The sequence below is a fragment of the Ochotona princeps genome, chromosome 1 (assembly GCF_030435755.1).
Source record: "Ochotona princeps isolate mOchPri1 chromosome 1, mOchPri1.hap1, whole genome shotgun sequence".
Classification (NCBI taxonomy): Eukaryota; Metazoa; Chordata; class Mammalia; order Lagomorpha; family Ochotonidae; genus Ochotona; species Ochotona princeps.
Window position 1 is genome coordinate 7,894,418 of NC_080832.1, and position 26,057 is coordinate 7,920,474.

Genomic DNA, 26,057 nt, shown 5'->3' on the forward strand with positions numbered 1-26,057 from the left:
AACCTAGCTCTCAGCGCCCTACTTATTTAAAAAAAGACACCTGGCCCCACGCCCTTCAGCCTTCCTCAAAGACGCCGTGTTTTCTCGTTGCTGGGAATCTGTGCCATGAGCCTAGGCTGACAGAGTGGCTTCCACAGGCTCCCAGTTGCCTCTGGCTGGCCTACCCCAGCTGTGACCATGACAGCCTCACCCCGCAGGGAGCCACAGTGCTGCCCCTCCTCAAAGCCACTCACTAAACCTCAGAGGACAGATCCCCTTGACAGCATGGCAAGGGGCAGCTACATGGCCAGTGGGGCAATCCCAACACCTGAAGAACCTCTTAGGGTTTCCCAGTGACAACATCACCTCTGAGGGCACTCGCTTCTGTTTCCCCAAAGGTGCTGGTTTCAGCCTCCCGACCTGGAGCTCAGCTGCCCTGGGACGAGGGGCCCTGTGCGGGTGCCAGGAGCTGCAGCAGCCCTTGGAACATGCAATGGGCCATCATGGCAAGGCGCAGCTGTGGTGTGCAGACTGGCAGCGGCACCTCCTAGGATCAGAAACTGGAATGCCTCCCAGGTGCGGCCCAGAGCTGCTTAATCAGAACTGGCATCTGAGCAGGGCACCTGTGCCCTCCAGACGCAGCAATCCGAAAGAACCAAGGAAGTGGGCAGCGGCTGCAGGAGGCAGAGAGGGTCACCTCCTCCAGCCAGAGTCGGGAACTGGGGAGTGGGAGCGAGGCTCCCGGAAATAATCTGTACCCCACAATGGATTCCACGACCCACCCTGTGTGGACAAGGGCAGGAAGACACTAAAGAGATAAGAAACTAGCCTTGCCCATCCTGTGCCAGGGCTGGGGAGGCTGGTAAATGTGGCATGTGGGGCTGGCCTTGTGGCACAGCACATTAAACTGCTGCCTGAGACACATGCGTCTCACATCCATGTGTCTGAGAGGTGATCCCTCCTCTGTCCCGACACAGCTTCCTGCGGATGCAGAGCAGGGGAGGGGGCAGGGGACGGCTCAAGGACTTGGGTCCCTGCCACCCAAGTGGGGGACCAGGATGGGGCTCCTGGTTCCTGACTCCAACCTGGCCCAGCACTACCACTGCAGCCATCTGGGGAGAGAACCAACAGATGGAAGACACCTCCCTCCCACTCTTTCGGCTTTTTATCCATGTGTGAATGAGAGTAAGCAGCATGACTGACAAGCAAGCTTGGGCACCACCGTACCCAGAAAGGCCACGAGTTACGTGACGTTGATTGGCCAGCCGCATCCTTCCATGGGGCCACCTTCTCTGGACTCAGGGACTTGCCTGAGCACCTTACACTGCCACCCTGGGCAAGCTGACTCAATTTCCCCACGGGTGGGGCTGGAATAGCTGTGCTGGGTTCAAATCCTCCCACTCAAGGTCGGGCGGTGTCTGGCTGTTGGGTGCGCCCCTCCAGGGCTCCTGCTTCAGCCTCACCATCTGGGACACAGGGTCAGGGACCCTACACGTGGGTGGTCATGAGAATTACAAGTCAAACCCCAGGGAGTCCAGAATGAGGCTCAGCTGGAACCCCTGGGGGCACTGTGAACACAGGCGTGGAGCTGGCAGCATGCACACACATGGGGGTTCTTGGGGTCGGCCACACAGCCCGTGCTCCTGTCTGCAGGGCTGTTTCTTTCCCAAATCCAGACAGGGTCATCTGGGACACACTCCCTGGGCATGTGGATCCTAGGGTGATGTGGAGGAGGCTGGGATGACATCAAGTGTGGGACCCAGCCTGGGGTGGGCCTGGGGGCTGGTGATCAGGGACCCAGGGCTCTCACCAGAAGAAGGAGTCGCCGCCCTCAGCATGGTCCTCGCCCTGCTTCTGGGCACGCAGCGTCAGATCAAAGCGAGACCCCTCATTGGGCCAGGAGAAGTAGAAGATCCCCGAGCTGAGGATCTTGCGCAGGGCGCTCAGCCGCTCCTCCTCCTTGGCCTCCTCCTGGAGCGGGAAGAAGTCGATGGTGGTGATTCTGTAGATCTCCGCGTCTGGGACCCTGCCCACTGATGTGCAACCAGTCACCAGCACCAGGAAGCTCAGGCACGCGCCACCTGCGGGGGAAACCACGGAGAGCTGCAGCGGCCCATCTGCCCAGGGCAGCTTGGGCATGGTAGGAGAGCGCCTGGGGGCAGCGCCGGTGACAGGCGGGTCTTTAGCCCCTTCCCAGGGCGGGGATGGCACTCAAGGAAGTCTGTGCACCCCAGGCCCCTCCGGCGACCATCTGGACCCAGGACACTAGCAGGGCACAGTCCTCCCAGTTGTCCCATGCTTCTTTCAGCCTGGACCTCCTGTTTAAATCCTTCCCTGGCTCCCACCTGCCCACTCACAGAGCTGAAAAGGAAAACTCCCATGGCCAGACCTCCCACCTGGAAACCTACACCCCCACACCCTCACACCCCCAAACCTGCCCAGATGGGGACAGACTCTCAGGCCAGCTTTTCAGACTGCCACCGAGCACGTCACCCCTGGAGGAGCCGATTCCCAAGTACTCCGTCGGCACAGCCCTGCCTCCCCTTCCTCCTGGGGGCAGCCCGGCAACACCTCCTCTGGGAAGCCTTCCTTGTCTTGTGAGAAGCTGTTGCAAGGTGCGAGCGAGATCACACTAGACATGTCTAAGGTTTATTAAGGAGTCTTTATTAACTAAGCTTGGTGATAATAGAGCATAATCCAATGAATCATAATTCCCAAAGGAACAAATGGTCATTATCCTTACGTCTATCCATTAAGCTGAAAACCTATGTCCCAGCTTCCCCGACAATATAAGTTATCCTAAGAGACATGCAATGAATAACCTGGACACACTCACAAAGAACCTGGACACACTCACAAAGCTGCAGACATTCACCTTTCCCTGGCTTCTCTGCCCACATTCTACTACTGCTAGGCCTCACCCTTCCTGGAACTCCTGATAGTACACAGACCAGAAACAACATCATTCTAACCATTGTCCCATCTAAGCAGTACACAGGGACCATGCTCAGGGGATTACCTGTCCTGGGTCAGCCAAGAGTCAAGGTGCCAGAGTAATGGAGGCACCTGGCCAGAAAAAGAGTGAGCCCCCACTTCATGGGCCTTTTAAAGGGACTTGTGAGGGGAGTGGTAACACACAACACAATACCATCCCCTCTCAGTTGATAGGTGAGTCACAGGTGGGCAGGAGCGAATACCTAAGTGTTGTGGGCTAAGGAGTTGATTAGTGCTCGTTAGGATGGACAGGAACAGGAACTGGGCTTGTAGCTAAAAATACCTAGACTAATTGGACTTCCAATATCCTGGCTAATTTAGGACTTGGGGGAAGTGGTTGAGGATGGAATTAACATTCCATTGCTGTTAGGACCCACCTTCAGGACAGAGGGTAGAGAACACAGCCAAATTTCATTTGCCCACTGTCAATGGGTGCTGGCTATCACTGGCTGCACCTCATTAACAAAGCCCCTCTCGGTGCCTTCAGTATCCCGGTCGGCACTTGGCACACACAAGCTAATGACCTTTTAGGGCAGGGCACTGTTTTATGGCCAGCACTGGGAAGAACACTCCCCACCAGTGCCTGACAAAGTGATCCAGCCCACCGCTGATGTCACTGCCAGGTGCCTGTCCCAGGGACCCTGGTATACTGCCCAACCACATACTTCCTCCTCTATCCTATATAAACAGGGTGCCGAAGACAGAGGCCAGGAACCTGGGCAGGTGTTGTAAGCTAAGGAGTGAACCAGTGGACAGGAGACCTCTCTTTGGAGCAGAGACAGGAAAGGCAGGGTTGAGTTGGCAGGGAATCTGAGTGCCGCACCCTCCCTGGCTCTGTGTGATGGTGGCAGGTCTCTGGCAGAGTCCTGCTGCCCTGGAGACAGCTGCCTTTCTGGGGTAGCAGGAGGGAAGGGCTGGGGGCAGGCTGTAGGGGAGCCTGGGTGCTCATCCAGCTAGTGGTGAAGGGGACCCTGGGACAAGGGACTCTGGAGAGGTGCAGGTGGCAAAGCAGTCGCCCCCACAGCAACCAGAGCCTGGACTTCCTGCTCTGTGTATGCTGGCTTCATACTCCCCATGGTCCCAGAGGAGGCCCATCTTCCTGGGTGGGGTTCAGGAACCTGACCAAGGTGACAGAGTTGGGGAGCTGGGACCCACACCCACTTTCTGGTTCCACCAGTGGAGCAGCTTCTCAAGTCAAGTCTGGCTTCAGAGCCGGGACTCCTGCTCCTACCCTGTGCGCAACTGGTTTCCCTGATAGCAGACAGCAGCCTGCTCCTGCGGGGCTGCTGGGCCCACTGCACCCTAGAGTGACTGTCCCCACGGAAGCTGGATCTCCAAGTACATGCCCGCCTGTGCTTCCCAGAAGTGAGACCAGCAGGTGTTGGGGTTGACCTCGTCCCACGCTCTGCTTGGCCAAGGTCAGGTTGTTCAGGACACTCTTTACAGTGTGGTCTACCAGTCCCTCTGCCAAGTTCATGGTTTAAGTCTGCATCAGTCATCGGAGCTGCTTCATCGGAGCTGCCTGGTAAGGAGGGCTTCTTACAGCTACAGCTGAAAGCGGGGAACCCCACCGACAGTGGCTGGTAGGGCCAGAGGATGGCACAGAAGCAGTGCTATGGATGGATAGCCAGGGACACACACGGGGCCCACTCTTCCTCCTTTGACAGCCACGCAGGGTTCCATGCTGGCGATCCTCTCCTGGAGGCCCCGCCTTCCAACGCTGGGACTGGATCAGGCCTCCATCCTTTACGCACATTGATCATGCCCATGAGCTGGTGACTCCTAACTCTGGGGAAGCATCAGCAGGTGGCAGCTTCGGGAGGTGGTCAGGTCACAGCACTGTGTCCCCAGGAATGTGACTGCTGCTCTCTCACTGCTGGGATCCCAGCTTTGGCAGGAAGCCTCCAGAGCTGTGAGAAACAGAGGTCCGAATTGGAGGGCCCCCAGGCTAGGTGGCACCTTGTTACATTGCCCCAAGACAGGCAGCGTCCCATGGCTTCAGGCTTGGCTGGTTATAGGGCTGCTGTACATCTACTCTCAGCTTGCAAGGGAGGCACAGAACTTGTCCCCACTGTCCGCAGTCTCCCTGGCAGCTTGGAGTGGCTGCTCCCTCTTTAACAGGTGCAATCATTAAGTCCATTTCCACTCCCTGCCCCCACCACACGACCCAGAGCTTGTCCCAAGGTGATGCAGGTCCAGGCCTGGCACAGGTCTCTCCCCACGTGGCTCTCAGGGTTCAAACGAGCTGTGTGGAGCCACCACTGTCGTAGGGAACAGCGGCTCCACGGGCGTGTCTGTGGGAGGGACACACGCTCGAGGACCAATGGGGGAGAGGGGGCGCGGGCAGCCGGCCCTGCTGCCTTCCAGTCAAAACACATACCTTGCTCACACCGACGGGACTAGAGGGTTCTGTCACAACAACATTCCTGAGTTCTCCAAAGCCCTGCTGAGTTAGAACTACACAAATGCACACTGAGCTTCAGAACTAGCTAGCACTGCAGGCTGACATCTACTAGTGGTCACATCACCCTACCTGCACTTGAACCCAGTGCATGGACAGTGCACCGTCCATCACAGCACGTCCCTCTGTGTGACCTCCTGCTGGGAGGCCCAGGGTGGGAGCCTGGGTGGAGTGAGGTCCACCTTTCCTTCACAGTGTGGAACAAAGGCCACTGTAAGAGGGACAGTGACAATGGGGACCCGGCCCCTCCATCTCAGAGGCTTGAGTTTGGGAAAGCAGAGGATATGAGAAGCGGTTGCCCCAGAACTCCCATGTCTGTGTGGCTGCAGATGGAAGTGCCCCAGAGCCCCAGGACCCCTGTGCTGGACACGCCTCTGCCCCCTCCTCCATACGCACACAGCTTCCTAACAGGTGTCCTTGGGGGACTAAACCAAGGCCTGTGGGATGTACTGCCCCGGGCGTGCAAGGCTTGGTATGTGGGAGGTACAAGGCTGAGCATCCATAGTGGGAGGCTCTCTGGTGCCGTCAACCCTGGGGGTGAGGAGCTGAGCCCAGCATGGTGCTGTGCAGCCCCTGCAGGGCCTGTGGGGTCTCTGGACATCTGGGGTAAGGGGAGCACCCCAGGGGCCTCCACAAACCTTCCAAGGCCCCAGTGTTCTGATTTCTGGACTTGGGCCAGAGTAAGACCACATGGGTCAGGGGGAGCAGCAGGGACGAGGTGAACGGCCAGGAGGTAGGCAGTGAAGACAGGCTGCAGGGATAGATGGTGGTCATGCTGACAACTGGGTGACTGCACCTGATGTCGCTGCCATACACACTTGTTATACCTTGCACAGGTTTTGTTGTGAGGAACAAAACAGGTCCAGCATCAGCTTAGAAAGTCTCTCCCCCAGCAGAGATGATTTAAAAGCCTATCTTCAGGACTGGCAAGGTAACACAGCAAGATAAGCTTTCTCCTGTGGTGCTGGCATCCCATATGGGTGCCCACTGCTCCACTTTCCATCCAGCTCCCTGCTGAGGGCAAACACAGCAGAGGATGGCCCAAGTATGTGCCCAGAAGAAGCTCTTGGCTTTGGCTCAACCCAGTTCTGGCTGTTGAAGCTCTTTAGGGAGTGAAACAGCAGATGGAAGATCTCTCTCTGTCTTTCCTTTTCTCCCTGTAACTCTGCCTTTCAAATAAAAAGAAATAAATCTTACATATATAAGTAAATAAAGAAATAAATGCAGAAAGTAGTTTTCAAAGGCAGAACTAGGATCTGAGAAGTTGGCGTGATGAGGAGCCACAGGGCTGCTGGGAACAGCTGCAGGGCGGCACAAGTCCAGGGGTCCATTCCAGCGGACGGCTGCAGGCAGTCCCTGGAGGCGATGGATCAGGGAAGCCCCCTGCTCCAGCTCCCCTCACCCAAGCTAATCACCAGGGCACCAGCCCCTCCTGCTGACACCTCAGGCACCAGTCCTTTCCTGACACCAGGGGTAATTTGCGCTCAGGTAGGGTCGCCTAGGAGCAGCTTGAGGGGAGGCCTCTTTGCAGAGCAACCGTCAGTCTGTGAAGGTCAGAAAAAGGATCCCACAACACCACCCACAACACCACCCCCACCGACTCAGCAGCCCCCCGGGGGAGGGGCAAGCACAAGCCGGGTTCATCACCTGCGCTGTTGCAGCAGGTGGAATGCCACCAGCACAGTGAACAAGGTCCCAGGTGGGGGATGCAGGGAGGGAGAAGACAGCGACAGCTCTGGGAAGCTCGCACTGAAGGTCCCCTCCTCCCATCCTGCAAGAGCACCCAGGGCCCCAGGCAGACAGCCCTGCGATCAGCCATGCTAATGTCCCAAAGTTAGGCTCAGCCCCATGCAGGGATCCCCCGCCCCGGCATACTCGGAGCAGGGGGTCTCAGAGGACATCTGAGATGGGCTGGGCTCTGCCTGCCTGGTACCTGGGCCTGCAGTTGCTATAGCAGGTCAGGCCTGGCCATCCTGGGAGCTGCAGGGGATGGCCCATGGTGGCCTGGCTAAGAAAGCAGGGAGGGCTTTTGTAGAAGGCGGTTGGTTACTCCACTCTACATCCACTCCACTATGGGTACACCTGCTGACTTCCTCCACCCTAGGTGCACGTGCTGACACCCGGCCTAACCCCTGGGCTACAGACCCCCACACTTGCAGCCTGCTCTGACCACAGTCCTTGGGGGCTGCCCAGGAAAGCACTTGCCTCCAGATAAGGGAAGAAGGGCCATGCTCTTTCTGTTGTCCCTCGCAGCCCTTGTACTTACCCAGCACAGAAATGCGAAGGTGGGGGACAGAATGCAGCCCCGAGCCTCAGGGCACAAATCTAGTCCCAGGTTATTCTAGCTACATGGTTGAGTGGGATGTGAGTCCCTGTTTGATGCCCACTCTGCAAGGCAGCAGTCCCTGCCATTCGTGTGGGAGACAGACTGAAATCCAGATGCCGGACTTTGGCCTGCCCCAGCCTGCCTTCTTGTTGCAAGCATTCAGGGAGTGAGCCAAAAGATTTCTATCTTTGTCTTTACCTTTCAAATAAATTTAAAAAAAAATTTTTTTTAAATAGTAGAAGCTGGCATGGTGGCATATTAGGCTAAGCCTCTGCCTATGGTGCCAGCATCCCATAGAGGTGCCAGTTCGAGTCCTGGCTGCTCTACTTCCCATCCAGCTCCCTGCTTGTGGCCTGGAAAAGGAGCAGATGGCCCAAAGCCTTGGGACCCTGTACTCATGTCAGGTACCTAGAGGAAACTCCTGGCTCCTGGCTTTGAATGGGCCCGGCTCTGGCCATTGCCGCCAGCTGGGGAGTGAACCAGCAGATGGAAAAATCTCTCCTCCTCTCTATAAACTCTGCAAAATTAATCACACGTATAGCGCAAAAAGAAAAAATACTGCCAGTGCTAACTATGAGATGCCAAGGGTGTCTGATCCACAGCAAGAAGCAAGGGATCTTACAGATGGGGAATTCAGACCTTGTGCCTTCAAAGCTTCCTTCTCAGCTTCTACGAACACAGTGAGAGCAGAACGCACTCCACAGGTCACTGGGAGGGCTAGGGCAACAGCCGGGGCAGGAGCAGGTGACTGGTGCTGTGGCCGAGCTGGTGCTGGGGTGCCTGGGTTATCATCCAGCTCTGCTTCAGATCCCAGCATTCCTGCTGGCACACACCGTGACGGGGCAGCAGGCAATGACTCAAGCCTGCTGAGAGGGAGACCATCCAGGCCTGCTGGGGTCTTGGCCACACCTTCAGGTGGGCGGCACCAGCACTGCCCACCCATTTCCTGACTGATTAAGGGACCACCAATGTGGAACATCTTACCTTTAGGTTCATCGCCCAACAAGGAGGGGTCAGGGAATGCTTAAAATCCCAAGACCCCTCCTCAGACCTTCGATGTCAATCCCTGTCTCCTTCGAGAGAGGCCTCTCGGCTTTCTCTCCGGAGGTGCTTTCCCGTGCCCTGCACACCTGGTCCCTTCACAAATAAACTTTTCTGTCTGCAATAGATTCCCAGCTTTTAATTTTTATACTAAGCTGACGCAAGAACCCAGCGGGCTTCTTTGGTAATACAGAACTGGATGAGGTTCTGTATGACAGGCATAGCAGGTGCTTAGGCAGAGAAACAGCAGGTTGCTTCTGTCTCCATCTCACAAAGCAGAACCCAAAGCCGTCAGCTGTGCCCAGGCAGGGGAAGCTGCAGTCAGTCCAACAGTGTGAGAAAATGTTTCCGTCGTGTGGAAGTCCCACAGAAAACCACCTCGTGGTGTAGGGAGTAGATGGACAATTAGGGTCCGTTAATTGTTAATGTTAATTGTTTCTAAAAAATGGGGCTTTTCCCTATTTCCACACTCTTCTGGAAGGGAAGCAGGACAAAGGGACAGAACCAACACCAATTCCCGTCCCTAAGGAGCACGGACACTGAGCGACTGGTCACTGTCAAAGATGCCTCATTTTATCTTCGGGATGAGGAAGCAAGTGACTGGTCGCAATTACTGTCCAACGTGAATACGTTTTTTTTTTTCTTTCTGCCCTTGGGGTGACTCATGTGAACCCCCTCCCTGAGATGGTGCATAAAAGACCCCATTTCCACCATTTCCTCAGGTTTTTCCTACTTTGGAGCCCTTTCCTGTCACTAACATAGGATCACCCTACAACAACATCCTACAACATCGTGTCTTCAGGGGAACGGCGAGGGTGGGAGGCAGCGAGAGCCGGGTTTGAATCCCATCTGAGCTCTCATTCTAGTGCCAGCACAGAACCTGCTGACTTGGCATAGCAGGAGCCCACACACAAGAGCATCCGGAAATCTGCATCATCTTCGAGAGGAAATAAAAAGTGAACCTGTGCCCGGCTGTTAGGAATTTTCGCCACCAACCCGAGATGCCAGACGCAGTGAGTCATATAGGAGGTCTTTATTCCAGCGGGAAAGGCAGCTGCAGAGAAGGGAGAGAAAGCAGGGCACAGGAAGATGGCTGTGGGAAGGGAGGCTGGGAGCAGAGACTTCCTGCCATAGTAACAGGAGGCTCCAAGGGAGGCCAGTGGGAGAGCAGAGTGCCAAGGAGAGGACGGAAGAGAGCTTGCCTTTATAGCATAGGGGCAGGTCCTGGGAGTACAGCCTCACAGGGATTGGCAGGTGTGGCAGTAGGCAGAGACCAGGGATACAGGGATTGGTGGATAGGGCTGACAGGGAATAAAATTGAACGTGGACCTAAAGAGCCCGAAGCCAACACTGAAATATTAAAAAAAAAGCCTAAGGGAAACCAAAATGAAACAAGGGCGCTGAAGCCTAAGGGGCACAGCTATTTAAAGCAGATATGGGTCTAAAATGGTGGGGGGGTCTCACCTGTCTTTGGGGCTGATGCTCAACCACTCCTCACACCTGCCCCTTAGTCAGGCATTTAATAAGTGCATTTTTGTCACAAGAGTACTGACACATTTCCCAAGTGTTTCCCATCTGGAAAAGATCAGTAGGATTGGTACAGCTGGGGAGATGCCAACCCACAGTTGAGAAGACACAGGGCAGTACAGGCAAACCCAAAAGCTTGGCTCCCATGGCTCTGGCAGCCTCGGACCCTGCACCTGTGGCTGGAAAAAACCACACAACTATGACGAATACAACCCATGGCCACCACCAAGTCCCCCCTCCACCTGCCATGAGACTGTGAAGGGGATCAAGCTCAGGTTTAGGGCCCTCCACCCCCTCCCCCAGGCACCAGGGGCCTCACCCTGGGTCATGATGACAACACAATGAGTGGGCAGAGGGAGGAGGACAGAGAGGGGGATACAGATCCAGGGACCCCAGACCCTGGGACAGCAAAGGTGGCACCGAGGTTCCTGTAGCCGACCACAAATGGCAGTCGGCCACCGGTTCTGCCCCCACCCCGGTCTCCTGGTCGGGGAAGGCTGTTTGCAGGTGTTTAGGGAGAGAAGCAGCACGTAGAAGCATCTCTTCCTCCTTTAAGCGCTCCCGAGCAGGCACACAGCCTGAGACAGTGGAAGTTTTCCTCTCCTGGCCAGCCCAGCCCTGGTACCTGCCAGCTGCGGAATCCCAGACAATGCCCCCTACCTGGACACACCTTGCAGAGCAGAGATTCCTTGAAAATGAAATCCCCTCCCTCCATGAGGGCAGGACCCCAGGCCAGCATTTGGAACAAATCGGGAGGGTAGGGACCCAGAGCTGGAAGCCATGTCCTCCTCCAGCAGCGTAGGCAGGTGGAAGTAGGTCTCAGATCCTGCCAGCTCCTCCCCTGCCTGCAGAAACAGGTGGGGGGAGTGGGGGCGGGACACACCTGAGGAAGCAGCTGGCGAGGGAGAGGCCGCCCGCCCAGCCTGTGCGCGCCGGCAGTACTCACCGGACCTTAACCTGAGCTCGCCCAAGCAGCCGTAGGCATCCGTGAGCTTGCCATAGTCTCCTCGGATGACTTCCTTCTCTTCCGGAGCTGGTGAGGAAGCACAGCACAGGCATCAGCGACACTGCGGCTCACCAGCCTGTCCCATCTGGCTTCCCGCCCGCGCCAAGAAAACGCCAAGATGATGGCGCGGAGCGAGCGTGGAAGTGAGGGGGCTGCTGGAACACAGAGCTGCAACCCACACAAGGTGGGTCTGTCCCGGGGGCTGGAGAAGGCAAGGTGAGCACCCAAGGTGGCCCGCAGGGCTGGGGCCCCAGCTCTAGCTGGCAGCGGGGCCAGGGCCTTGCCACCCCACCCCCAACCCCATCTGTCCCAGCTGCACATGCTCAGACACAGGAGGGAAGCAGTGTTACTTGGGCGCTTCCTTCCATCAGCCCCAGCCCCCCAGAGGGGCCTGCTTCCAACCAGGAGAAACCCCAAGAAGAGCGTGCCTGGGGGGCGAGGGCCCTGGGTTGGGCCCAACAAGTGACAAGGCCAGCCGCAGGACCTGAGTGGCGAGCGGTCAGGTCAGCTGCTTGCCTTGTTTGCCTGCTGGTTAGCAGTGTTCTCAAGTGCAAGGACCAGGAAGCCACGCTCAGAGGCAGGGCCCGACCTCTGACCCGCTGACACAGTTCCTGGGGCTGCTCCAGGGCTGCGTTGGGGGCAGGCCTGTGGACCCCACCCAAAAATAACACATTAGACACACAGGACACAGACAAAGCGGAAATATCACACGAACGAAGCCAGTCACTGCAGACCTGGGGATACCCCGCGGATCTGAAACGCCCGAGCCAGGAAAGCACGGCGGTCAGGGGCTGAGTGCAGGGAGGGCGAACACCACAGACACTGCTCTTCCCGAGCCTGGGAGAGGCACTCCAGCAGTCCGCACTCAGTGCGGTGGGTGTTAAGCCACCACCTGTGATGTCAGCCTTCCATGTGAGTGCATGCTTGCTATCCATGTGGGACAGCTCGTTGGAGTTCCAGATCCCTGGCCTGGGCCTGGCCTAACCCAGGCTGTTGCAACCACGTGGGTAACAAACCAACGGATGGAACACCTGTGTGTGTGTATCCCTCTCTGTAACTGCCTTTTAACTAACTAAACCTTTTAAAAAACATATTTTTGTAGAGTCAGTCATCTGTGTACCCCAGTACAGCACCTGAAGGATTGAAACCTCATGCAGTCTACCGACTCCCTAATCCCAGCTGGTGATGACAACAACCCCACGCTGGGGTGGCTGTGTTCCCTCACGTGGTGTGCACATGGTCAGAGGAGGCCAATGCACTGGCCTGGCTGCTTGCCATCTTGACAGAAGGAAGTGCCAACTGATGGGAGATTCTTCCTGCCGAGAATACATCCTAATATGAACAAAAGCCCTGGAGGAGCCGAGCGCCCCACACAAGATGGCTAAGTTAGAAAGTCATTTCCAGGCCACCCGGGAGTGAGCCACGGACGGCTGATGCACACACTCACCCACCTACACACACTCACACAGAGGGCCCCCGTGCCTTGCTGTCCTCAGCTCCAGAAAAGCAATCTCCAGCCACTTCTGCTCCCAGAATTAGGGAATAGCAACCAGGAATCACTTGGAGAGCAGGGCCCCATGTACCTGAGCCATCCTTCACTGCTTTTCCAGGCGCGTCGGCAGTGAGCCGGACAGGAAGCAGAGATGCTGGGACTACAAGGGTGCTCATATGGGATGCCAGTGCTTCCGGCAGTGGCTTAACCAGGCAAACCAGGCACCCCATATTTTGCAGGACAGAACCTAAGCATCCTTACATCTCTTACACTACAAACTCCACTGGGGATAGAAACAGTTCTTCCAGGAGTTCCCATCTTCCCTTGCTGTTTCCCTCCTCCCACCCCCCTGCACAGTCCCCACTAGGACCACAGGGGTCCCCGGCCGCTTGGGGCCAGCCTGGGCTCTAGTCATCCCAGGAGGGCAGGTGTAAGGTCCTATGGAGGGACCAGCCACCCCCACCAAACAGCTGGTGAGCAGAGATCCTTCAGACAAGGCGAGCTCTCCTCCTCTACAGGCTGGGCTTGTCACAGCACACTAGGGTATCATCCCTGGGGGCAGTGATGCCAGCAAAGGTACCAGTTAGTGCTGCCCTCTGCTCCCAGGGGAAGTACAGGACTGGGATCCAGGACTGGCCAGCAGCATTTGCACCAACCAACCCACGCCCAACTTGTTCTATTGGTTTCTGTCTGCAGACAGGCAACAGAATCACCAATGGAGGTCTGTGACATGGAGCTCACTGCCAGGAGACCTGAGATTTATGCAGCACCCAGGTTTAAGGCCTGTCCTCACCTCCCTGTGTACGGGTCAGGAACACGCCCACCACCCCGTCTGCATCAGCACTTCACCCTGCCCCTCCGAACAGTGAACACAGCAATGTGAAATGCGCAGTTACACACTGCCAAGGACCACTGTCCCCGGTGTGGAAGGACACAAGCACCAAGTTATCAGCAGCACGTGTGGCTCTCAGGTCACGGACGGCCGCCGAAGGCCATGAACGTTGGGCTTGAGGCCGCAGGCAGATTTTAGAGCACAGATAAATTTACAAATCTGCAAATAAGGGGAAACCAGGTTCGTGGGAACTGGTTCAAGTCCTAGACGCTCCACCTTAATTCAGCTTCCTCCTATCAGGCCTGGGAAAGCAGCAGAGGCCCCCAGTGGGCTCCTGCACTCAAGTGGGAGACGTGGGGAAGGGTCTGGACTTCAGCCCGGCTCGCCACTTGCCACTGCAGCCTCTGGGAAACGAAGCAGCAGATGGAAGCCACTCCCCTTTCTTTTCTTCCTTTCTTCCGTCCCTCATTCCTTTTCGTTCTTTCTCCCTCTCTTCCTCCTGCCCTCCCTCTGTAACTGCTTTTCAAATAAATAAAATTTGTGAAGATTTATTTATTTTCATTTGAAAGGCAGATTTTTTTTAAAGGTTTATTTATTTTTATTACAAAGTCAGATATACAGAGAGGAGGAGAGACAGAGAGGAAGATCTGCTGTCCGATGTTTCACTCCCCAAATAAGTGCAGCGGCCGGTTCTGCGCCAATCCAAAGCCAAGAGCCAGGAACCTCTTCAGGGTCTCCCACGCGGGTGCAGGGTCCCAAAGCTTTGGGCCGTCCTTGACTGCTTTCGCAGGCCACAAGCAGGGAGCTGGATGGGAAGTGGAGCTGCCGGGATTAGAACCGGCGCCCATATGGGATCCCAGTGCGTGCAAGGTGAGGACTGTAGCCGCTAGGCCACGCCGCCGGGCCCTGAAAGGCAGATTTTTACAGAGGAGAGACAGAGCAACAGCCAGAGCTAAGCCAATCTGGAACTGGAAGCCAGGAGCCTCCTCTGGGTCTCCCGTGTGGGTGCAAGGTCCCAAGGACTTGGGCCATCCCCGCCACAGCAGAGAGCTGGATGGGAAGTGGAGAAAGTGGGGCATGAGCTGGCGTCCATATGGGATGCCAGCACCGCAGGGCGGAAGACTGGCCTGATGTGTCACCACAGCAGCCCCAAATAAATCTTAAAAAAATCATGAGGACTCATGGTACAGGGTCTGAGAAGCCTCACGATGAGTCATCTATGACAAGGACTCCTCACTCGGGGACACAGGAAGTCCCCACAGCCCTGCAGCCACACAGGACAGGTTGAGGAGGAGTCCGGTCATTCTAAAAAGTGTGTGTGAATTTTTACATGTGTGATATTAATGCAACCATGCGTGAGAGAGAGAGAAAGCATGTTCCCATCAACGGGCCCGCTCCCCCATGCTCAGGGCTGGGCCGGGCTGAAGCCAGGAGCTCAGCCCAGGTCTCCCACAGGGGACCCAAATGCTTGAACCGTCACTACTGCCTCCCAGGGGCCACAGCAGGAAGGAGGGGTCAGGTCTGAAGAAAGAAGACTCGAGTACCGAACTCAGGGACTAAAATGCAGAGGCTGCAGGCACCTTCATGGGCGTCTTTTTTTTTTTTCCCAATAAAGATTTATTTATTTGAAGGGCAGAGTTACACAGAGAAGTTTCTTCCATTCACTGAATCACTTCACAAAATGGTGGCAACAGGGCCCGGCGGCGTGGCCTAGCGGCTACAGTCCTCACCTTGCACGCACTGGGATCCCATGTGGGCGCCGGTTCTAATCCCGGCAGCTCCACTTCCCATCCAGCTCCCTGCTTGTGGCCTGCGAAAGCAGTCGAGGATGGCCCAATGCATTGGGACACTGCACCCGCGTGGGAGACCCAGAAGAGGTTCCAGGTTCTCGGCATCGGATCGGCGCGCATCGGCCCGTAGTGGCTCACTTGGGGAGTGAATCATCGGACGGAAGATCTTCCTCTCTGTCTCTCCTCCTCTCTGTATATCCGACTTTGTAATAAAAAATGAATAAATCTTAAAAAAAAATTATTATCAGTTTAAAGAAAAAAAAAAGAAACTGAATGCAACCAGAATCCCCTCGTGCCGAGAGTCAGGCAGACTTTGCTGGGGAGTGGGGGTGAGCGGGGAGGGGTCACTCACAGCACACAGCCCTGGGAGATGTGGCTCTCAGTGTCCCTAACCAAAGGGTCACTCACAGCACACAGCCCTGGGAGATGTGGCTCTCAGTGTCCCTAACCAAAGGGTCACTCACAGCACACAGCCCCTGGGAGATGTGGCTCTCAGTGTCCCTAACCAAAGGTAGCCGGGAGGCGCCGCATGCAGGTGCCAGCTGCCTAGAACTTCTTTCCTGTGCTGCTTCCACCAGAGCCGTGCCACGCTGGGCACAGACATGGCCCCAAGCAGCAGCCCCTGCACCCCTGGCAGAAGACATCAAGACCCGCGCAGGTATCCCAACCAGAACTTGGCTCAAAGTCTTCCTGCTTGGGCTGCGGCACCTGCCCCAGGGCCTCCAAGGCCACCAGTGCCAGGACATTCTCTGGGGCTCCCGTCACTGCAACAGCCAGAACCCAAAAGGTTCCATCGTAATGAGGACAGCGATGTACAGTCAGGGGTGTCACCCAGATTCTTCTCTGTGAGTCCTGGCTTTGCCTGAGATCTGTGGATATTTGCCCAAATAAAAGCTTGATGAAGGTTACGATTTTAAAAAGTCAAGATGATGCCTGTATCGTGGCGTGGCAGGTGAAGCAGCCACCTGTGGCATCCGCATCTCACACAGGTGATGGTTTAAGACATGGCTGCTCCACTCTCAATCCAGCTCCCTGCTCATAAGCCTGTGAAAGCAGCAGAGGATGGCCCAAGTGCTCAAGCCCCTGCCACATAGGGGACCTGGCCTCACAGGTGGAAGTAGTTTCCCTTGCAGGTGTAGGCAGGGCCAAGTGAGAACTACCAGCGGCTCTCCCTGCAAGTCTCGGTCACGTGATCCTGACACCAGCAGCCCGGATCTCTGTCTACCCTGTGGCTGGACACAGACCCATGAGCTGCAATGGTGCCCGTTTCTCTCTGTTTAAAAACAAACAAACAAACTGCTGGGGGCCGTGCAGTAGGTGTGGATGGCACGAAGGTGTGAAGAGAACAGCTCCCCTGCTTGGCAGGGCCCGGGGGAGCTTCCAGCTGGTTGGCAGGGCCCGGCGGATGTCTCTCTGACCACCTTGACACAGTCTCACCCGCTTTTTGCATGCACACTCAAGCACCCCGCTAAGAATTCTGTAATCCATTGAGGTATTGTTGTTTGCCCCTGTGAGATGGCTTTTGTAACTGATGTGAACTTGGGAGTTAATGTTCTTGATAATGTTCTGGTGAGTGGGCCTTTAACTGCGCACAGAAATACAATTAAGCCCAAGCCGTTTCTGGACACTTTATTTTGTGCATACCTGTTGCCTTGGAATCTGGACTAGACATGTAGCATTCCTTCTGAGAAATGGCTTGATAAATCTTACAAATTGGGCCCAGCGCGATAGCGTAGTGGTTAAGGTCCTCGCCTTGCACGCACCGGGATCCCATATGGGTAGTGGTTCTAATCACAGCGGCCCTGCTTCCCATCCAGCTCCCTGCTTGTGGCCTGGGAAAGCAGCCGAGGATGGCCCAAAGCTTTGGGACCCTGCACCCGCGTGGGAGACCCGGAAGAGCTCCTGGCTGGCTTCAGATTGGCTCAGCTCCAGCCATTGCGGCCACTTGGGGATGGAAGATCTTCCTCTTTGTCTCTCCTCCTCTCTGTATATCTGCTTTTCCAATAAAAATAAATAAATCTTCAAAAAACAAAAAAAGATTCTTACAAGTTAATGAAAGTGATGGGAATATGAACTAAAATGGCTATGGCAAAAAATAAAGCTACTGTGACCCAAAAGGTTAGCCTGTCCTTACAACTCTTTAGAGCATAGAAAATGTAGCTGTTTTAGCCGCTTTCATAGTTTTTTAACTAGAGGAATTATAGGGTGATTTTATTAATATCATAGAGATATACTTTTGATTATTGTTTGATTGTTTATGGGATTATAGAGCCTGTAATTGTGGGTGCATTTAATATTTGAAACTTTAGTCTTGGATTTTTATGTTTTTTCCCTTGTAACACATTTTTCCCATTAAATGATGGGCAAGTTGTGGAAATAGAAATGTGGTAGGAATGTATTACTGATTAGCAGGTAACCGCATGTGCCTTGGCCGTGGAGTCCTGGCTGTCGCTCCATGGCTACTACTGAAGAATGAACAATGGCTTGCTTTGAAGAATATGAATACTGTATTTTGCAGAATTATCTCTAGGGGCACCTGCTTAGCCCTGAAGCGCAGACAGAATGACCAAATGTCTGTACATGCCCCCTTAGTCTTGAAGTAAAAATAGAACAATTAGTTGTTTGTGTAGAAGCTTGTGATGTGTCTGAGAAAACAAAAAAAGGACAGCTTCTTGAACTGTGGCGAGAGGGCACCAAGTGACAGTGTCCTGTCTTTCTTATCGCCGACTCCACGCACCCTTCTTGAGCTCCGAACTTGACCCGGAGCTAGACCCGGCAGCAAACAAACAACAAACCATTTTTTATTTGAAAGGCAGAGTTACAGAGAAGAGATCCTCCGTCCATTGGTTCACTCTCCAAATGGCTGTAACTGCTATAGCTGAGCCAATCAAGCCTGAAGCCAGGCCTCCCATGCGGATGCAGGGGCCCAAGGACTTGAACCAACCTCCACTGCTTTCCCAGGCTACAAGCATCGGAAAGTGGATCGGAAGTGGAGCAGCCAGGTCTCAAACCGGTGGCCATATGAGATGCTCCTGCCGCAGCTGGAGAATTAGCCTGCTTTCCACAGCGGGACACACCACTCCCTCTCTGCCTCCCCTGCTTCTCTCTCTGCACACAGAGACTTCTTTGCTTTCAGTGCACCACACACACAAAACTACACAAACAAGAGCCAGCCAGGGGGAACTGCAAAACACAGGCGAGTGTACGCCAGTCCACACACAGGGGGTGGGCCAAGTGACCCTGGGAGAAACAATGGAAACAAAACTGGCCCCTTGCCCTGTGCCACCACAGATAACAGCGTAACCCAGATAACCCAGGCCTGCCCCTGGCTACTGGGAAAATTAAACACAAGTAAAAAAAAAAAAAAAAAAAAGACGTTTCATGCTTGTAATTTATAAACAAAACCCAACAGGACCACCCTGTTCCCTTCTATTCCTACGAATCGCTGACTCATTAAAAACAGTGTCACCCCCAACTTCCTCAACATAACAGCTCGACACAGGCCATGCCCTTGTAGACATGTCATTCAACAAACCGGGAGGCCTTGGAACCGGAGCTCTTACACAGGCCCCAGGCCCTGGTGGACAGTAACCCATGTGGGTGGAATGCCAAATCTTGCTGCCCATTCCTGGTGGTGGCCGGCAAGCCTTGCAGGTGCCCGACTGACAGCTCCATCACTCCTGTCTTTAACTCCCACTGTCACACAGTGGTCTTACAAGGGCGGCAGGCACACCAGATGAGGGGCGTCACCTGACCCCAATGTGACCTCACCTTGGTGTTCAGCTGTGACAACCCTAATTCTAAATGACAGCTGAGGGCCAGCGCTGCGGCAGGTTAAGCCACCGCCTAGGACCCACAAAATCCTATACAAGTGCTAATTCCAATCCTGGCTGCTCCATTTTCGATCCAGCTCCATGCTGATGCACCTAAAGACGGCTTCAAGTGCTCGAACCCCTGCCACTCACATGGGAGACCTGGGGTAGCTCCTGATTTTGGCCCGGCCTGGCCCAGGCTGTTGGGGCCATCTGGGGACTAAATCAGCAGATGGAAGATCTCCGTATTTCCCTCAGTCCTTACCTTTCAAATAAAAATAAGTAAGTCTTTCAAAAATAAACCGCTCCCATCTCCTGCACAGCTCCCGTGGCCTCCCCTGTGAGCACAGCTTCCCCTGGCCTGTGCATCTCCAGCTGGCTGAGCAAAGGTCAGCTCCTGCCCGGCTTGCACTCTCAGCTCTTCCTCGTCCACCTTGGAACCCGCCATGCCCTCAGCAAACACCTGTCTGACCATTGGCCACGGCTGGCAGCATTCTCAGCCCAGGGACTCTGGAGAACTAGACAGAAGCCACTGGTGCCAGGGTGGGGGTAAGGTGGGCCTGTGGCAAGAGAGGAACATGGGAGGGCAATGATGCATGAAGCTGAGCCCTGCAGGGCGTGGACGAGGCCAGGCACAACCACGAACACCACCAGACACCCAGGTGGACAGTTGAGGTCTGTAAGCATGATGGGGACAGTGATGGGAGCCGAGAACCAAGAGCAGGAATGCAGTAGGAGGGACGATGACGACCCAGGCGAGAGAGACAGCAGCATGGTCAGGGGGCGGCGACAGAAGCACCAAGCAGCTGTCAGGCTTCCAGGGAGGGGGAGACAGGCACACAGTTCACTGCGGAAATTTCCAGAGAGGAGAGCAGTATAGCAGACCGGATTTACCCACGTCAACACAAATGCACCTGCTTCTTCTCCCATCAACCTATGCCCAATCAGGTGGATTCATCCACCTCCTGCTCCCAACATCTCAGGTGGGTGGGTCCCCAGACAGTCCTCAGGCTCAGCCAGCACTAGAAGTGTTAACTGCAGGAGTCACCGCAGGCCCCTGGAGCAGACCCAGACGCCTGCCTGTTACACCTGCCCAGGTCTGAGAGCCTCTGTCCTACGTCACCAGGCATCACATCATTTCATCCATGCACAGTAACAGTCTAAACGACAAGGTGGCTTTGTTTGCTTGATGTCATCACAGAGCTGGCCTTGTGGCACATGTGCGGTGGCACATGAAGCCACTGCTGCTTGATGCTGGCATCCCAATCAGAGTCCCCATTGCTCCTCTTCTGACCCAGCTCCCTGCTAATGCACCTGGGACAGCAGCAAAGGATGGTCCAAGTGCTTGGGCCCATGTGCTCACATGGGAGACCCAGATGGAGTTCCTGGCTTGTGACCTTGGCCTGTCCCAGCTCTGGCTGCTGTAGCCTTCTGAAGAATGAATTAGTAAATGGAAGACCAAACTCTCTCTCTGTCTGTCTGTCTGTCTGTCTCTCTCTCTCTCTCTCCCTCTCTCTCTCAGGCCACTGAGCAGCTGAAGGGATGAGCAGCACTCGCATGATGGTGAAGGTGGAAGACACAATAGGCTCCACGGGCAGCAAGGCACAGATGCATGATCATGCAGCAGCAGCAGGGAGCTGGGCACGGCTGGATCCAGCTGGAGAGATGGCTGAGGTCCCCAGCAGACAGGCCTGAGCACAGGGCTCCCAGTAGGGGCATTTCAAGGCCAAGGACGTGGATGAGAAGTGTCAGAGGACCCAGTGGTGTGAAGTCAGGAGGACAAGTGAGACTGTGGCCACCTGGAGGGGCAGTCCAGTCACGCGGAGGGCACAGGGACATAGCATGCAGATGACTCTCTGGGGACTTGCACACGTGTGTGCACTCGCAGCACAGCCAGATGCTCACGTGTACACTGTGCATACGTGCAGGCATCTGTACGCGTGTACCCATGCACCTGAGTGCTGTGCATGCATGTGTGTGGCCACTTCCCTGTGTAGCCTTGTGAGCCGTGTTCTGTGTGCATGTGACTCCTCCTTGTGTGCACACATGTGTGTTCATACTAGGGGGCAGGGAAACAAGGAGGCCATGGGAGAGGGAGGGGGAGCAGGAGGAAAAGTTTTCTCTAAGTTGGGGGAAGGACACCAGCACCAAACTCCCACGTTGGCAGGAAGAGCCAAGGGCTCTGCAGCAGGGACGTGACCAAGCACAGGGAACACGACTGTTGGGGGGCATGCGGGGGGCGGCAGCAGCCTTCGCCACAGCAGCCCAGTGTCACGGGCAGGGCAGGTCCCATGGGTGGGGGTACAGTGCTAGGGAACACGGTGCCCTGTTGAACATGTGCTAGAAGCATCATCAGCCAGGAGCAGGGCTAGAGCGGGGCTGGGGGTGGGGGTGGGGTGGGGGCATGACACAACACCCCCATCCGAGAAGTGAAGAAAACACACAGCACAGCCCATCTGACTTTGGGGGATCTCTAGTCGACCACCAGACCCATCCAATGGCAGCAAGACACATCCAGAAACTTCCAGCGGCCTACAGCAGGCCCAGGATTGGAGTGGGAATGAACCAAGGTCAAGGTTTTGTCCAATGTGGGAGACCAGTGGGGACAGGGGACAAGGGACAGGGGACATAAGGCAGGGCCCGTCACCAGGGCAGACAGAGAAGATGCAGGCCGGGGCAGGCACGTCAAGGCCACGCCCAGAGGGTCACAACCGCAGCACGGCCCAGGGTCCAGGGATAGATGACGAGGAGTGGGTGACTAAACACTGGGATTTCTGAACAGACCTGGGACGGACAGGCGCATGTATGCCTCAGGGAGGAGGTCCCAGCAGGAGACCAAGGCCATCAACTGGAGACCAAATGAGTCAGGAAGCAGCAGGCCTCACCCAGAAGCCGACCACGTGCCCAGGAGGGCAGGGGCCACAGACCTGCAGGGATGGGGGCTCCTGCTGCACGGGCTGACCATCCAGTCCTGCTCCTGGTAACCTGGGAGACGTCGGCTTTGTCACTCAACAGTATGGCTAGTGGTTAACCGGCCCAGAATGCAAAAGCTCTTGGGACTGAGAGAAACCACCATGAACTAAAATCAGTACAGAGAGGGCCACGTGGACAGCGGCTGGGAGATGGGCCTGTCCTTAGATATCTAGGTCCAGGGGAGGGTGGAAGAAACAGAGCCACACGGCGGCCACGCCCCCTAAGAAAGGGGCTGGGGCAGGGTGGGCGGAGGCAGCAGCCACTCCCCCTGCTCTGCAGCTGGTGTCTGCCCTGGTGCAGATCCAGACCCGGCCAGCTCAGTGGCGGACAGCGCACGGACTCCTGGTCTTGCATCACAATTTCCATAGTCACGTGACCCATGGAGACCTGCCCGTAGCCCAGGACTGTAAGTTAGTCCAGGCTGGAGGGATCACCCGTGGCTGCGTTCTTGGGACCAACACTAACCCATCTTCTAGTGTTTCAGGGTCTCAGGAGGACAGACTTGGACAGACCAAGGTCAAGGTTTCTCTTGGGAACTCAGTTTGGCCCAGCTGCCTGCTGGGCCCCTAGATGGGTCAGAGGCAGAGTTGCAAAAAAAAAAAAAAGGCAGGGGCTTCCCCAGGGCAGAGTGGCTGCGCACTGTTGCTAAGCAAAGCACAAATCAAAACATTTGTTTGGTGCCCAAAGCCGAACGGATGGCCACAACAAGGAAATGTTACTGCCTTCCGGCTGTTTCTCTCCTTCACCAAAACACCAAGGCACACAAAAGCCCTCAGGGCAATGGATGCACCCAGGAAGCAAAACCGAAGCAGAGTAGACTGAGGCCACGGCCCCATGCCTGGGGTTCGCTGGATCTCCCCAGGCCTATGCCAAGCCAGGGAGCTGACAGGAGCTGGCAGCTGGGACAAGGCCAGAGCTGGGGGCCTGAAGGGCAGGACTGGCCATGAATCTTTGTAGTTTAGCCTCTTTATTCCTCTCAAAGGAGAAATCTAAGAATTCAACTTGCACCTTAAATCGAGCACAGGGACCAGCGCTATGGGATAGTAGGCTAAGCCTCTGCCAGTGGTACCAGTGTGAACCTGGCCGCTCCACTTCCGATCCAGCTCCCTTACAGTGCACCTGGGAACAGAGGAAAATGGCCCAAGTGCTCGGCCTTTGTACTCACATGGAGACCGGGAGTAAACTCCTGGCTCCTGGCTTCAGATCAGCCCCACCCTGGGTGAGTGAACCAGAGAGTGGACGATTTCACCCTCTCTGTAACTCTGCCCTCCAAATAAAAATAAATCTTAAAACACACACACATGCACAAACAACTGGCACAGCTGGGTGGTTCAACCAATGGCCATTTGTGCCAAGGGTGGGGCCAGGGCACCTGCTGACCCTCCCACTTTCACTCAAGCACAACCCTTCCTCCATGAACATGTGGGCACTCAGTTTAGACCCTGGGAGCACCGTGCAGCAGCAAGTCACAGCGGCACCGCTTCCCTGTCTCACTCTAGTCCTGCATTCCCCACTGCCCCCACCCTGACATCATCGCTCCACCATCCAAAAGACTCCCCCGAAGCCCAACAGACTCCCCCCCGCCCAACAGACCCCTCCCCACCCAAGACTCCCCTGTTGTCCGCCACCCAACAGACTCCCCTGCCACCCAACAGACCCCTCCGCCACCCAACAGACTCCCCCGCCACCCAACAGACTCCCCCGCCACCCAGCAGACTCCCCCGCCACCCAGCAGACCCCTCCGCCACTCAGCAGAGTCCCCCTCCCAACAGACTCCCCTGCCACCCAACAGACTCCCCTGCCACCCAACAGACTCCCCCGCCGCCCAACAGACTCCTCCGCCGCCCAACAGACTTCCCCGCCACCCAACAGACCCCTCCGCCACCCAACAGACTCCTCTGCATGCTCCCAGGGCCACAACAGGTGCACAGGCCTGGCAGCTGGCAGCTCTGCTGCTTCCTGCCTTGGCCGGTTCTGTGCTCACTTCTCCCACTCCTTCCCACCTTGTCCCGCTTGCACAAGGGAGCCTGTGCCTCCTCCATGTTTCCACACAGGTGCATGCTGTCTCTCTCTCACACACACACACACACCCATTGCGTGTGCACTCCAGACACCTCCTGACACCAGGGAGAAGCAGAGGGAATGTGCAGTTGTGTTCCCTTGCATGCTTCAACTGCACTGCCCAGCAGAGCTTCCAGAGGCCTCCTGGTGCTGGGCGCTGTTCAGGATGCTGCGGGAAAGCAGGGAGTCAGAAGGGACTGCGACCAGCAGGGCGGGGCAGCAAGTATGAGCCTGCTGGTGTCGCCGGATGGGGGTCCCTGCAAGGTGGGAAGGGGAGAGGAAGCAGAAGGGGCCCTTGTCCCTTTACTGTGATGGGAAGCAGAGTCAGGACGAGAGGGGGTAGAGGGCCAGTCTGAAGGTGGACATGACTGTGGATGGGTCTTACAGGGTGAACCAGAGGGGACCCCATGGACAGGGGACGAGCAAGGAGGCCTCCCGCTGTGACGGAGCCAGGACAGTGCCCACACAGTGCAGACCTAGGCAGCTGGAGCTTTGCTCGGTAACCCTGGGAGCCAGGCCATGGGTGGGGAAGAGGAGGAGGAGGGGCTGCAGGCTCCTCCTCCCGAGACTGGAAGAGACATCTGACTCAGTGCAGGTAACCACACCGATGATCAGGGATCAGACCCCACTGGCCACACAAGCTGGGCTGTCGGGGGGCTTTGTCCACTAGGACCAGGAGAGAGCAGGTGGAGACAGCGGCGTGGGCAGTGTGAGAGCAGTGAGCCAGCGGGATGGGGTGGGATTAGAGGGCTCCGGCCCCTGGAGCAGGTAGATTTGATGGCATCAGGAGCACTGGGGGTGTCAGCGAGCCTGGGACAATGTCACGCTAGCTCGCTGGCTCGGTCAGCAAGGACCAAGTCCAGCATGCAAAGGGAGAGTGAAGGATAGACTCCACTGGGTAAGAGGCCAGCAGATTGGGTGGGGCCACCTCTGGGCGTCCTCTCACCTAGGGTGGAGTCCCAGGGTTGAGTCCCAGTGGGCCAAAGCTCAGCCCCGCAAAAAACAGAGGTGTGGCTGGGAAGAGGAGGGTGTTTGTAGGTGAGCCCTAGCCTGAAGTCACGCAAGGGACAAGCACGGCCACCCCCACCTGCACCGCCCCTACAGGAGGCAGTGAGCGTGAGTGGAGGAGGTACTCCAGGAAGAGGCTGGGGAAGATGGACTGATTCATCCTCCCTCTATCCCACCTGGGAATCCAGGGTGAGGCTCTGCTACGAACAAAGCTAAAGGCGCCCTGCCAGGGCTGAGCCAGGCAAATGGGCCACACTCCACCCAGGACACACAGGGTCCCCACCCCTGTCACCTGCCTGTGAACTTCCTCAGCTGTAGGATCCCTCCCCAGGGAAGCATGCCTTTGCAGAATGACCCCATGACCTGCTCCTGACACCCATGCAGGCCGCCTGGGGGGGCAGCTATGGAGTGAGGAGGGGCTGGAGTCATGCTACAGCCCCTCCCCCTGGCCTTTTTGGGCGGCCCCATCCTCTGTGCATTGCACAGCAGCCCCCTTACTGTCTCCTGCCACTCCCCAGGTGTGACTCACACCCACCCCCCAGGCACCTGCGCAGATGGTCCCAGCCCCTAAATGAGTGTGTACCTCAAGGCACAGGGGACACATCTGAATGAACCAGGCTTGTCCGGCAGCCTGTGGGACAGGCCCTGGGGCTCCTGTCTCATGAGAAAAGGATGGGGCTGGGGGAGGGAGGGCAACTGAGCAGCAAGCACTGTGGGACACCTTCAGGAGTGACAGGCCAGCAGAAGGCAGGCTC

General features: G+C 56.2%; 1 protein-coding gene across 2 annotated transcripts in view; it reads right to left on the bottom strand.

Annotated features, from left to right (window-relative positions):
- Positions 1-26,057, bottom strand: part of SYNJ2 (synaptojanin 2) — an 83,612-nt gene that overhangs the window by 45,867 nt on the left and 11,688 nt on the right. For both annotated transcript variants that reach the window (XM_058661379.1, XM_058661332.1), the window contains exons 2-3: positions 11,275-11,361; positions 1,790-2,060 (exon numbers count right to left, since the gene is read on the bottom strand). In XM_058661379.1, coding sequence (XP_058517362.1) covers positions 1,790-2,060; positions 11,275-11,361 — 358 coding nt within the window. The remainder of the gene's footprint in view (positions 1-1,789; positions 2,061-11,274; positions 11,362-26,057) is intronic.